At 37.2% G+C, this 13,956-nt stretch overlaps 1 protein-coding gene across 1 annotated transcript in view; it reads left to right on the top strand.

The window, feature by feature from the left end:
* NAGA (alpha-N-acetylgalactosaminidase) overlaps nt 1-13,956 on the top strand; it is a 37,502-nt gene that overhangs the window by 16,573 nt on the left and 6,973 nt on the right. The window contains exons 3-6 of the mRNA XM_053694455.1: nt 114-288; nt 4,494-4,671; nt 5,401-5,495; nt 5,608-5,769. Coding sequence (XP_053550430.1) covers nt 114-288; nt 4,494-4,671; nt 5,401-5,495; nt 5,608-5,769 — 610 coding nt within the window. The remainder of the gene's footprint in view (nt 1-113; nt 289-4,493; nt 4,672-5,400; nt 5,496-5,607; nt 5,770-13,956) is intronic.

Below are 13,956 nucleotides of genomic sequence, written 5' to 3'. Positions count from 1 at the left end.
AGGAAGTCAAAACCAACTTCTCGTGTGATTTTCAAGGGTGGAATTTCCCACTAGATAAAGGGAAATGTGCAGTCAGCCTGGCCTTGTGACCTTTTTTTTTTTTTTTTTCCTAGTGAGTATTTAATCAGAAGCATAGCTGACAAAATGGTGGATGATGGCTGGCGAGATCTTGGATACGTTTACGTGAGCATTGATGACTGTTGGGCTCAGAAAAAGCGAGATGCTAACGGAAGGCTTCAGCCTGATCCAGAGAGGTTCCCAAGTGGCATGAAAGCCCTCGCTGATTATGTGAGTAGGAATAATGTATGGCGTGTTCTTAATTTTCCCACTGGCAGAACAGATAAATAGACTTAGAACATTTCATTATTAGAAATAAAAAAAATTATAATGTTCTGTACAAAAAAAAAAAAAAAGCTGAGCGATATTTTTAGCAAGATTATGGAAACCTACCTATAACCCAGAAATGTGTACACTGGAGCCAAGCCGAGGTGAGAGGAGTGTGTGTTACAAACAGTGTCAGGTAGATGAGAAGGGGAGTGAGGTTCTAGGGATTTCTTTTGGACAACCCTGTTCTAGCACATCAGTTTTACTACAAGATGAGCAAAGTGCCGCTAAGTTCCATAACCCTGGGCACATGGTACTTGTACACAAGTATACTGTAGGGAGTGAAAATACATAAACAGACTAAACATTCCTTAATAATACATAGAGCCCTGATCTGGGAAGCTTACAATCTAAACTAGTAGCAGAGGAGGCCATTTAGACCATTGTTTCTCAACCCTGGTCCTAAAGTACCCCCAACAGGCCAGGTTTTCATTATAGCTGAACCAGAGCACAGGTGAAATAATCAGCTGATAGGTGAGAGCAGTTTAGTAACCATGGTTACTGATCAGCTGATTACTTCACCTGTGCACTGATTCAGCTATAATGAAAACCTGGCCTGTCGGGGGTAATTAAAAACCGTGGTTGAGAAACCCTGCTTTAGACTAATAAATAACTCTATCACTCATAATTACAGTACTTAATATTATTATAAGAAAATATACAATAATAAATTAACCTGTTTAATCTTGTTGTGTAAAGTAGCCTGTTTGCTTAATGCTCAGTGTGCGCGCACATTTCTCACGTATTCTAGTATTTCTTTATTTTATTTGTTCTGAAGATGTTGGTTGGATATCTATTTAAGCATGATCAGTAATATCATTAAGTCTGCAAGATTGTGATCCGTAATATAATATCATTATGTCTGCAAGATTGTGATCAGTAATATCATTAAGTCTGCAAGATTGTGATCAGTAATACCATTAAGTCTGCAAGATTGTGATCAGTAATACCATTAAGTCTGCAAGATTGTGATCAGTAATATCATTGTCTGCAAGATTGTGATCAGTAATATCATTGTCTGCAAGATTGTGATCAGTAATATCATTATGTCTGCAAGATTGTGATCAGTAATATCAAGTCTGCAAGATTGTGATCAGTAATAGCATTAAGTCTGCAAGATTGTGATCAGTAATAGAATTAAGTCTGCAAGATTGTGATCAGTATTAGCATTAAGTCTGCAAGATTGTGATCAGTATTAGCATTAAGTCTGCAAGATTGTGATCAGTATTAGCATTAAGTCTGCAAGATTGTGATCAGTAATATGATTAAGTCTGCAAGATTGTGATCAGTAATAGCATTAAGTCTGCAAGTTTGTGATCAGTATTAGCATTAAGTCTGCAAGATTGTGATCAGTAATATGATTAAGTCTGCAAGATTGTGATCAGTAATACCATTAAGTCTGCAAGATTGTGATCAGTAATACCATTAAGTCTGCAACATTGTGATCAGTAATATCATTGTCTGCAAGATTGTGATCAGTAATATCATTGTCTGCAAGATTGTGATCAGTATTATAACAACAAAATAGAGGGGCGCTAAAGGTGCAGGGGTAACTCAGTGCAAAAAATGAATCACTATGCGTAGATAATACAGAACAATTCAAATATCACAAGGACCAAATAAAATAAAAATGAAAAATATATATATATGAAATAAAAAACCTTTGAATCCTTGAATAAAGGATAATACAGAGATCAAAGTCTTTCTTTGAAATGTATGACCGGATGACCGGAGAAAATGGGATATAGAATGTTCATATGTGGGCTGCCTCCTCCTCACCGACTGGTCCGGGTATAGCTGAAAAAGTACAAGAAGACAGAGGGGCGCCTCATGTGTGGTATAATCAGATGGTATGATACAGAACAAACAGAATGGAGCCAAATGAGTACTCACATACTATTGAAGCACACCTATGTGCTGGTAGAGACAAGCTGCAATTTCAGATAGGTGTGACAGCTCACCCTCCAGGCAAAACTGTGTAGCTGGTGAGAGATTAAAAAACAAACAAAGAAAGCACTACATGTGCAGACCATTAAAGGTATAACCGGCAATATCTCTTAGATGATACAGATGGGTACTCACATACTCCTGTAGCACACTTATGTGCTGGTAGAGGCAGGCTGTAACTTTATGACAGGTGTAGCAGCTCACCCTAGATGTAGATTCTTGGTTGTGCAGGGGTGTAGGTCCCAGTGAGCAATCAGCAAAGGCAGAAGGTAGGAAAAGAACTCCACTCAGAGTACATTTAGAATAAAATGTAGCTATTTATTAAAAACAAAGATAAAAAAACAACACAGCAGTTGTTTATGATGAGTGGATAAAAGGGTATACAGTGATCAGTAATATCATTATGTCTGCAAGATTGTGATCAGTAATATCATTATGTCTGCAAGATTGTGATCAGTAATATCAAGTCTGCAAGATTGTGATCAGTAATATCATTAAGTCTGCAAGATTGTGATCAGTAATATCATTATGTCTGCAAGATTGTGATCAGTAATATCATGAAGTCTGCAAGATTGTGATCAGTAATATCATTAAGTCTGCAAGACTGTGATCAGTAATATCATTAAGTCTGCAAGACTGTGATCAGTAATATAATTATGTCTGCAAGATTGTGATTAGTAATATTATGTCTGCAAGATTGTGATCAGTAATATCATTAAGTCTGCAAGACTGTGATCAGTAATATAATTATGTCTGCAAGATTGTGATCAGTAATATTATGTCTGCAAGATTGTGATCAGTAATATCATGGCTACGAGATTTCTGCTGTGATATATTTTGTACTCCCATATACAGCTGGAAGTAAGGTTGCCGGATGTCCAAAATTCAATACTAGTCAGTCCCTGAGTATTAGCAAAATGTAAAGGTTCTCTAATCCCTAAACTCAATACAAAGCTGAAATAATTTAGGGTCAGTCAACGGGGTCAATCACTTCTATTTACTGTTGCTGGCAGCCAAAGAGGTAACATTATTGATGTGTATGTTACTGGCAGCTAAGGGGTAAAATGACTGCGTAGTTATGAAAAAATATACTTTACAAGAGTGGGGGCTAAGGTAGATCTTTTGGGGAAGCTTTGTGTGACCCCCATCTACCATTGTATCCAGCCACTGACTGAATGTCCAGTATTTTTAAGGAGGGCAGTTGGCACCCCTAGCGGGAAGTAGTATATTATTATTTAGTTCCATATACTAACAATATATCTAGTCATCCCCAGTAACTAAATGAACAAAATTCTAGCCCAATGTAATTTAACTGAACAAGAACACATAGCAATAATTTTATCAGGACCATTTAAATGAAAAATGTTTTCAGATTAATTGGATTACCACTGTCATATTTCCCCTGTTACCGTGGCTGGACTTTTAGCCGACGTACATTTGGCCGACACACAAGTGGCTGTCAGATAACAGTCCGACCATGAAATAGATAGATAGATAGATTTGATAGATACATAGATTAGGTAGATAAATAAATAGATTTGATAGATAGATTTGATAGATAGATAATTTCCCAGACAGAGAATTACAAGACGTGCGGGCTGGGACCCATGGTAAGGTTCCTAGAGGCTGTTGCGGCGCCCAAGGCTCTGATTAGAACAGAGCACTCTGGAGCGTATCTGCCCTCGGCCGAAATCGGAACATGCTTCGGCATTCTGTCCGTCGGCCAAATGTCCGTCTGCATTTTGTCAGAGCACCGCAAGGTACAGAGTTTGTGACAAATGGCTTAGATTTTTTAATGGATTGGAATGGCATGAATTTGAAAATAGATGTGAGGCTTTCTGCATGGATATTCTGATGTATAAGACTTGAAAATTACTTTTACATATTTCAGATTTATGTTTTCTGTAAGAATTGTTCTTTGTTCTGCGCTCCCTGGACAGACCAAAAAGCAAATTCTGTAATCTCTGTTTTTAAAAGGCTGCAAATTGCTTAAACCAGGTATTTGCAGGTTGCAGAATTTGCTTTTTGACCTTTTGTGTTTAATGTACTTTTTACTTTTAGTTTCTTCCTGCAATCTATTACACTAAATAGCCCTTTTAAATTTTCTCTGACTGTATTTATCAGCAAGGAGCCAGCATTTTAACCCTTTTTTTCTCTGGTAGGTCCATTCTAAAGGGCTGAAGCTGGGTATATACGGTGATATGGGTAACTATACATGTATGGGATACCCTGGCACCACCCTGGAAAATATAAAAGTTGATGCCGATACATTTGCATCCTGGGAAGTTGACATGTTGAAATTTGACGGCTGTTACTCAAACGCAGTGGATAAAGCTATAGGTCTGTATTTATTTATTTATTTATTCATTCATTCATGTGTTAGGAAACCCTGTGTGTATTTATAGAAGTTTTAAAAATATTACTGGGAGCATTCTTTCCTTACAAATCATAGATCAGTCATTTAAAACCTTCAATAAAATATTTATTTTTCTATAAAATATTTTATAATTAGAATTTGATTTAAAAAAAAAAAAACACAGCTACTCTGTTAAAGTGAAATAATCACATTGTCCCAACTTTAGAAGCCATTGTTTATCTGATTGTGAAGTGCAGCCAATCAGATTGAAGCATCGGATTTTACCATGCACCGTTGCAGGAATCCATTGCTTCAGTCTAGCGGCAGCGTGATAGTGCTCTGCTATAAACATACATAATGAGAGTGATGTAGCTCTGATTGGCTGAACCGACAACAAAATAATGACCTTCTGAAGAGGTAGCCCAAGAGGTGATTAAAAGATGGAGCAATAATCATTTTTTTCTTTACGTAGTGTGTACAAAGATATGATTAACCCCAGTTTTGCTGAGTTTACAGTCACTTTACGTAGGTTTATGACTTTTATCATTTTTTTTAAGGGGTCTTTTTGCTAAGTTACCATTAAGAACATGAATTTAGGAAACTTTATTATAATTATGATTTATATAAAATAAACTTTTTAACCACATGAATGACCAAGACCTAAGTTTTTAGAGAACTCTTCATTCTATAACCGGACATGCACTTTCCTTCAGGTTACCCAAAAATGAGCGCAGCTCTGAACGCCACCGGGAGACCTATCCTGTATTCTTGCAGCTGGCCAGCGTATGAAGGTGGTCTCCCTCCCCAGGTGAGGTTTTATCTTAAAATAAACAAATATAGGTTCCATATTCTTTCTGATTTAGAGCATCAGTCGGTAGCATTAGGGTGTGATTTGAGAGCTTATTTGTTCATTCCTCCAGGTAAATTACACCCTTCTGGGCAATATATGCAATATGTGGAGGAATTATGATGATATTCAGGATTCCTGGGATAGCGTGCTGGGTATTATTAAATGGTACGGAAAGAACCAAGATGTGCTGCAGCCGGCTGCCGCCCCAGGAAGATGGAACGACCCTGATATGGTGAGAGTTTATATAAAATAGCTGCTGTATTTGTATTGATTGTATTACTATTTAGTGCAAGAGTTTGTTTACTGTTATAAATGGATATCCTGTTACAGAGACAAATAAGTCCTCATTTGCTTCCCTAGGTGCCTCTAGGCCCGCGGTGTGGGGGCACCTATTGTGCCACTCATAACCAACATACTGTGAATTGTAGTACAATAAATCATTTGTATTTAAGGCCATGCTATATATCAGCAACAGCACTTTGTTTGATATATTATGGATTTATTGGAAAATTTAATATGAAAAGTCACTACCCCTGAAAGTCAGTGCAGCTGCCACTTGTGAGGTTTGGGGGTGTTACAGTAATGAATACATTAATCACTGCACCCCTTAGACCCTACATGGTCTGCTTTTTATTTCTTATCTGTCCGAATTCACAGTAAAACTGGTGGAGATCAACAGTAGACGTGATATCTAATTCTCAGCTCAGGCTTTAAACTTAAAGGGACAGTCAAGTCTGAAAAAAAACTTTCATGATTCAGATAGAGAATGCAATTTTCCAATTTACTTTTATCACCGATTTTGCTTTGTTCTCTTGGTATTCTTAGTTGAAAGCTAAACCTAGGAGGTTCATATGCTAATTTCTAAGCCCTTGAAAGCAACCTCTCCTCTCAGGGCATTTTGACAGTTTTTTACCACTAGAGGGTGTTGGTTCTTGTGTGTCATATAGATAACATTGTGCTCACGCACATGGAGTTCAGGTGAGCCAGCTCTGATTGGCTAAAATGGATGTCTGTCAAAAGATCTGAAATAAGGGGGCAGTTTCAGAGGCTTAGATACAAGGTAATCACAGAGGAACAAAGTATTTATATACCTGTGTTGGTTGTGCAAAACTAGGGAATGGGTAATAAAGGGATTATCTATCTCTTTAAACAATAAACATTCTGGTGTAGGCTGTCCCTTTAAACATCTTTTTAAGGACATATATTTTTTTTAGTAAAACAATATTTTCTTCTGCTGGGCACTTGCAGTGCATATTATGGTAAAATTAAAATAGGATTAAAGGGACATAAAAGATCATCAACAAAGCTAACTGGTTAAACACATAATTAAAGTAAGTTTTCAGGGAGTTAAACACAGAGTTCTGTACTTCAACCAATAGTGCAATAATAATACTTTAGATTTATTACATTAGATTAAATTAACATGGTTCTAGTAACATTTTAAATTATACTTCTATTTAGATTGGTAAAATAGCTCCTTTATCTTTATTGTGTTATTGGAAATCACTGAGTTGAAACCATTATATAGACTGCAAATATGAATACTGCTGTATTCTCTATAGAAAAGCAGTGTAAACGAGGCGGAAATCAAGTTCTCAGTGGGGGGGGGATATATATTAAAACTTTTATTTAAAATTGCCTTTCTAAGTATTGGCCATTGTGTATGGACAGAGAGTTGAGATAATGAGGCCTTTGTGTACATAGAGAGAGACAAGATTAGGAAGCCTACTTTTTCTGCATGCTCAGCCCATTTAAATGGGTACATTCTTGAGAACAATCGGTGGAAGATTCAGTGATCAAAAACTTCCATTTCACACCGCAAAATAAACACAAATGAACAATGTTATGTATATTTAAATACTCTGCAGCTGGAAAATAAGGGGACATACATTTTACAGTACACTGTACCTATAAGTTGAGAATATCCATTAGGGAGCTTTTAAAGGGACATAACGCTGCGGTAAGAAAATGCTGTAATTCTTTAGAGGATTTTATTCTTGCATTAGTATTGCCTATACCTGTGTGTTTAAGTGTTTAACCCCCACAAAAGGGTTAAACACACGGTTAAATTCTGCTCTGGACATTACGCATATGCTACTTTTGATTAGTGCTTAACTTCTTTAACAGGATTTAAATACACAGGTATAGGTAAGCAACAATGCCTTAAGAAAACGCTCTAATGCAAAGGTTTTTAGACCTCCCTAACAGACCAGATTTTGTAGATATATGAACTGGAGCACAGGTGAAATAATCAGCTGATTAGTAACCATGGTCACCCGAGGTAATTAAGTAAATATGAACTGTTAAACCTCCCTAACAGGCCAGGTTTTCAGGATTACCTTAGATGAGAGCAGGTTAATAATAATGTTCACTAATGAGCTGATTATTTCACCTGTGCTCCAGGTCAGAAAACCAGTGATCTAATGTATGCAGTTTTATGTTCCATTAAAGTGTACAATGATGGATTCTGCTGATCCCACTTTGCAGGACTCCAAACTGTTTTATACTTATCCTGTTACAGTATTCAGATACCCGTGTCCTTGTGGTCCACACGAGTATAGTTTTAATAGGCTGCATATAACACTCTGCTCCAGAAGGTGGAGCCAGAATACCTAATAAAAAGCATTTGGTCGTCCAGCTAATGGTTTATTTTAAACAAAGTATGCATTCACGCAATCAAACATAAAATAGTTATAATACCAAGACATCTGACATATAGTTACATGACTAGCCCATTCAATTAAACATAAAATAGTTATAATACCAAGACATCTGACATATAGTTACATGACTAGCCCATGCAATCAAACATAAAATACAGTTACAGGGAGTGCAGAATTATTAGGCAAGTTGTATTTTTGAGGATTAATTTTATTATTGAACAACAACCATGTTCTCAATGAACCCAAAAAACTCATTAATATCAAAGCTGAATAGTTTTGGAAGTAGTTTTTAGTTTGTTTTTAGTTATAGCTATTTTAGGGGGATATCTGTGTGTGCAGGTGACTATTACTGTGCATAATTATTAGGCAACTTAACAAAAAACAAATATATACCCATTTCAATTATTTATTTTTACCAGTGAAACCAATATAACATCTCAATATTCACAAATATACATTTCTGACATTCAAAAACAAAACAAAAACAAATCAGTGACCAATATAGCCACCTTTCTTTGCAAGGACACTCAAAAGCCTGCCATCCATGGATTCTGTCAGTGTTTTGATCTGTTCACCATCAACATTGCGTGCAGCAGCAGCAACCACAGCCTCCCAGATACTGTTCAGAGGGGTGTACTGTTTTCCCTCCTTGTAAATCTCACATTTGATGATGGACCACAGGTTCTCAATAGGGTTCAGATCAGGTGAACAAGGAGGCCATGTCATTAGATTTTCTTCTTTTATACCCTTTCTTGCCAGCCACGCTGTAGAGTACTTGGACGCGTGTGATGGAGCATTGTCCTGCATGAAAATCATGTTTTTCTTGAAGGATGCAGACTTCTTCCTGTACCACTGCTTGAAGAAGGTGTCTTCCAGAAACTGGCAGTAGGACTGGGAGTTGAGCTTGACTCCATCCTCAACCCGAAAAGGCCCCACAAGCTCATCTTTGATGATACCAGCCCAAACCAGTACTCCACCTCCACCTTGCTGGAGTCTGAGTCGGACTGGAGCTCTCTGCCCTTTACCAATCCAGCCACGGGCCCATCCATCTGGCCCATCAAGACTCACTCTCATTTCATCAGTCCATAAAACCTTAGAAAAATCAGTCTTGAGATATTTCTTGACCCAGTCTTGACGTTTCAGCTTGTGTGTCTTGTTCAGTGGTGGTCGTCTTTCAGCCTTTCTTACCTTGGCCATGTCTCTGAGTATTGCACACCTTGTGCTTTTGGGCACTCCAGTGATGTTGCAGCTCTGAAATATGGCTAAACTGGTGGCAAGTGGCATCTTGGCAGCTGCACGCTTGACTTTTCTCAGTTCATGGGCAGTTATTTTGCGCCTTGGTTTTTCCACACGCTTCTTGCGATCCTGTTGACTATTTTGAATGAAACGCTTGATTGTTCGATGATCACGCTTCAGAAGCTTTGCAATTTTAAGAGTGCTGCATCCCTCTGCAAGATATCTCACTATTTTTGACTTTTCTGAGCCTGTCAAGTCCTTCTTTTGACCCATTTTGCCAAAGGAAAGGAAGTTGCCTAATAATTATGCACACCTGATATAGGGTGTTGATGTCATTAGACCACACCCCTTCTCATTACAGAGATGCACATCACCTAATATGCTTAATTGGTAGTAGGCTTTCGAGCCTATACAGCTTGGAGTAAGACAACATGCATAAAGAGGATGATGTGGTCAAAATACTCATTTGCCTAATAATTCTGCACTCCCTGTATAATACCAAGACATCTGACATATAGTTACATGACTAGCCCATGCAATCAAACATAAAATAGCTATAATACCAAGACATCTGACATATAATTACATGACTAGCCCATGCAATCAAACATAAAATAGTTATAATACCAAGACATCTGACATATAGTTACATGACTAGCCCATGCAATCAAACATAAAATAGTTATAATACCAAGACATCTGATTGGCCTGATGCATGGGCTAGTCATGTAACTAATTCCAAGACATCTGACATATAGTTACATGACTAGCCCATGCAATCAAACATAAAATAGTTATAATACCAAGACATCTGATTGGCCTGATGCATGGGCTAGTCATGTAACTAATTCCAAGACATCTGACATATGACTAGCCCATGCAATCAAACATAAAATAGTTATAATACCAAGACATCTGACATATAATTACATGACTAGCCCATGCAATCAGACATAAAATAGTTATAATACCAAGACATCTGACATATAGTCACATGACTAGCCCATGCAATCAGACATAAAATAGTTATAATACCAAGACATCTGACATATAGTCACATGACTAGCCCATGCAATCAGACATAAAATAGTTATAATACCAAGACATCTGACATATAGTTACATGACTAGCGCATGCAATCAGACATAAAATAGTTATAATACCAAGACATCTGACATATAGTCACATGACTAGCCCATGCAATCAAACATAAAATAGTTATAATACCAAGACATCTGACATATAGTTACATGACTAGCCCATGCAATCAAACATAAAATAGTTATAATACCAAGACATCTGACATATAATTACATGACTAGCCCATGCAATTAAACATAAAATAGTTATAATACCAAGACATCTGACATATAATTACATGACTAGCCCATGCAATTAAACATAAAATAGTTATAATACCAAGACATCTGACATATAGTTACATGACTAGCCCATGCAATCGGACATAAAATAGTTATAATACCAAGACATCTGATATATAGTTACATGACTAGCCCATGCAATCAGACATAAAATAGTTATAATACCAAGACATCTGACATATAGTCACATGACTAGCCCATGCAATCAGACATAAAATAGTTATAATACCAAGACATCTGACATATAGTTACATGACTAGCCCATGCAATCAAACATAAAATAGTTATAATACCAAGACATCTGACATATAGTTACATGACTAGCCCATGCAATCAGACATAAAATAGTTATAATACCAAGACATCTGACATATAGTTACATGACTAGCCCATGCAATCAAACATAAAATAGTTATAATACCAAGACATCTGACATATAGTTACATCACTAGCCCATGCAATCAAACATAAAATAGTTATAATACCAAGACATCTGACATATAGTTACATGACTAGCCCATGCAATCAGACATAAAATAGTTATAATACCAAGACATCTGACATATAGTTACATGACTAGCCCATGCAAACAAACATAAAATACAGTTATAATACCAAGACATCTGACATATAGTTACATGACTAGCCCATGCAATCAGACATAAAATAGTTATAATACCAAGACATCTGACATATAGTTACATGACTAGCCCATGCAAACAAACATAAAATACAGTTATAATACCAAGACATCTGACATATAGTTACATGACTAGCCCATGCAAACAAACATAAAATAGTTATAATACCAAGACATCTGACATAAAGTTACATGACTAGCCACACCCAGTTTAATAGTTACATGACTAGTCACACCCAGTTTAATAGTCACATGACTAGCCACACCCAGTTTAATAGTTACATGACTAGCCACACCCAGTTTAATAGTCACATGACTAGCCACACCCAGTTTAATAGTTACATGACTAGTCACACCCAGTTTAATAGTTACATGACTAGCCACACCCAGTTTAATAGTTACATGACTAGTCACACCCAGTTTAATAGTTAAATGACTAGCCACACCCAGTTTAAAGTGAAGGTAAAGTTACATGCTTCACTATACTTAGTTAAATAGTTAATGTAAAATCAATAGTAGTTTCATTCATGATTTTTTTGAAAGTTCGTTCTAAATACATTTTATCAGCAATGAAATATAATTTTTTACAAGTTACAATTCAACCCGTTTTATTTTTTTTTTTTTAGGTCCTGATCACGTTGTGTGATCTCCCAATTGACTTTCTGGCCGTTAGGCGGCCGGGCAGCTACGTCATTAGAGTATAGATCGATTTGCGCATGCGTGACATTTTTTATGCCTCAAGTTGCGCGTTCCCGATGCGCGCATGCGCCTACCCGGTTTCTGTAATAAACAGAAATTACCACGGATACGTCAATTTTTCAGCGCACTGATTGGACAAGCTTGCCAGTGCCTGAGCAGCACGGGTGTCTGAGGATTGCGCGGTATTCATGTTCAGTGCTAGGAGACTCCCTTAGCGTGTGCACAGAAGAGCAGAGCCTCTGCGTTGTAGTCTGCCTGAGTGAGTGCTGCCGAGTGCTGAAGCAATGCCTTACACTTAGAATGCAATTCATTAGAGTTTCATTATATTGAACATTCTCAATCAGACAAAGCTATTTTTGTTCATGGATAAAACGGATTGATAACACAATAATGTTATCAATCGTTTTATCCATGAACAAAAATAACTTTGTATGATTGAGAATTTTCAATATGATGAAACGGTAATGAATAGCTGAATTGCCATTGGAGGGGCAATGCGCTCGGTGCTTGTGAACGCGCATTGCAGCTACGTATAGAGTGGTTGGGACCGCTCTATACATAAACTCACTAAGAGAGATAGGAAGTGGAAGGTGGGCGGAGCGTGCTAGATAACGGTAGGAATTATAACAATAAGAATAAAACTGTTAATAATATTTTTATAAAAAAAATAATATAGCAATCTGGATATGTTAATGTCATACAATGCCTGGATGTGTGGTAAACCATGTAACTTTACCTTCACTTTAATAGTCACATGACTAGCCACACCCAGTTTAATAGTTACATGACTAGCCACACCCAGTTTAATAGTCACATGACTAGCCACACCCAGTTTAATAGTCACATGACTAGCCACACCCAGTTTAATAGTTACATGACTAGCCACACCCAGTTTAATAGTCACATGACTAGCCACACCCAGTTTAATAGTTACATGACTAGCCACACCCAGTTTAATAGTCACATGACTAGCCACACCCAGTTTAATAGTTACATGACTAGCCACACCCAGTTTAATAGTCACATGACTAGCCACACCCAGTTTAATAGTTACATGACTAGCCACACCCAGTTTAATAGTTACATGACTAGCCACACCCAGTTTAATAGTCACATGACTAGCCACACCCAGTTTAATAGTTACATGACTAGCCACACCCAGTTTAATGTCATGTGCTGCCTTAAAGTGAAGGTCCATTTTGATGAATTAGTGCCCGGTTTTTAATAAACCTATTAAAAACAAGGGCACTTTAAAGGGACATGAAACCCAAAAAATGTCTTCATGATTCAGATAGAGAATACAATTTTAAACAACTTTAATGTACTTCTATTATCTAATCTGTTTTGTTCTCTTGGTATCGTTTGTTGAAGGAGAAGCCGTGCACTACTGGTTTCTAACTGAACACATGGGTGAGCCAATGACAATCAGTTTATATATGCAGCCACCAATCAGCAGCTAGAACCTAGGTTCTCTGCTGCTCATGAACTTTCCTAGATAAACATTTCAGCAAAGGATACCAAGAGAATGAAACAAATTAGATAATAGAAGTAAATTGGAAAGTTGTTTGAAATGGTATTCTCTATCCGAATCATGAAAGAAAAATTTTGGGTTTCATGTCCCTTTAATTAATCAAAATATACATTCCACTGTTTTCTTCAAAAACTTACCTTTTAATCCTGGCAGCCGCTCCAGCACTTCCTCTGCCCGTCGCAAGCCGTCTTCGCGGGTCCAAAATGATGAATCCAGCTTCCTCCAATCACAGTGTTGCATCAGGCCGAGATTCCCCCGGGGGGGAAGC

Source organism: Bombina bombina, chromosome 11 (genome assembly GCF_027579735.1).
Source record: "Bombina bombina isolate aBomBom1 chromosome 11, aBomBom1.pri, whole genome shotgun sequence".
In the NCBI taxonomy this organism is placed as follows: Eukaryota; Metazoa; Chordata; class Amphibia; order Anura; family Bombinatoridae; genus Bombina; species Bombina bombina.
Note: the sequence above shows the minus strand (reverse complement) of the source record. Positions and strands in the feature narration are given on the sequence as shown.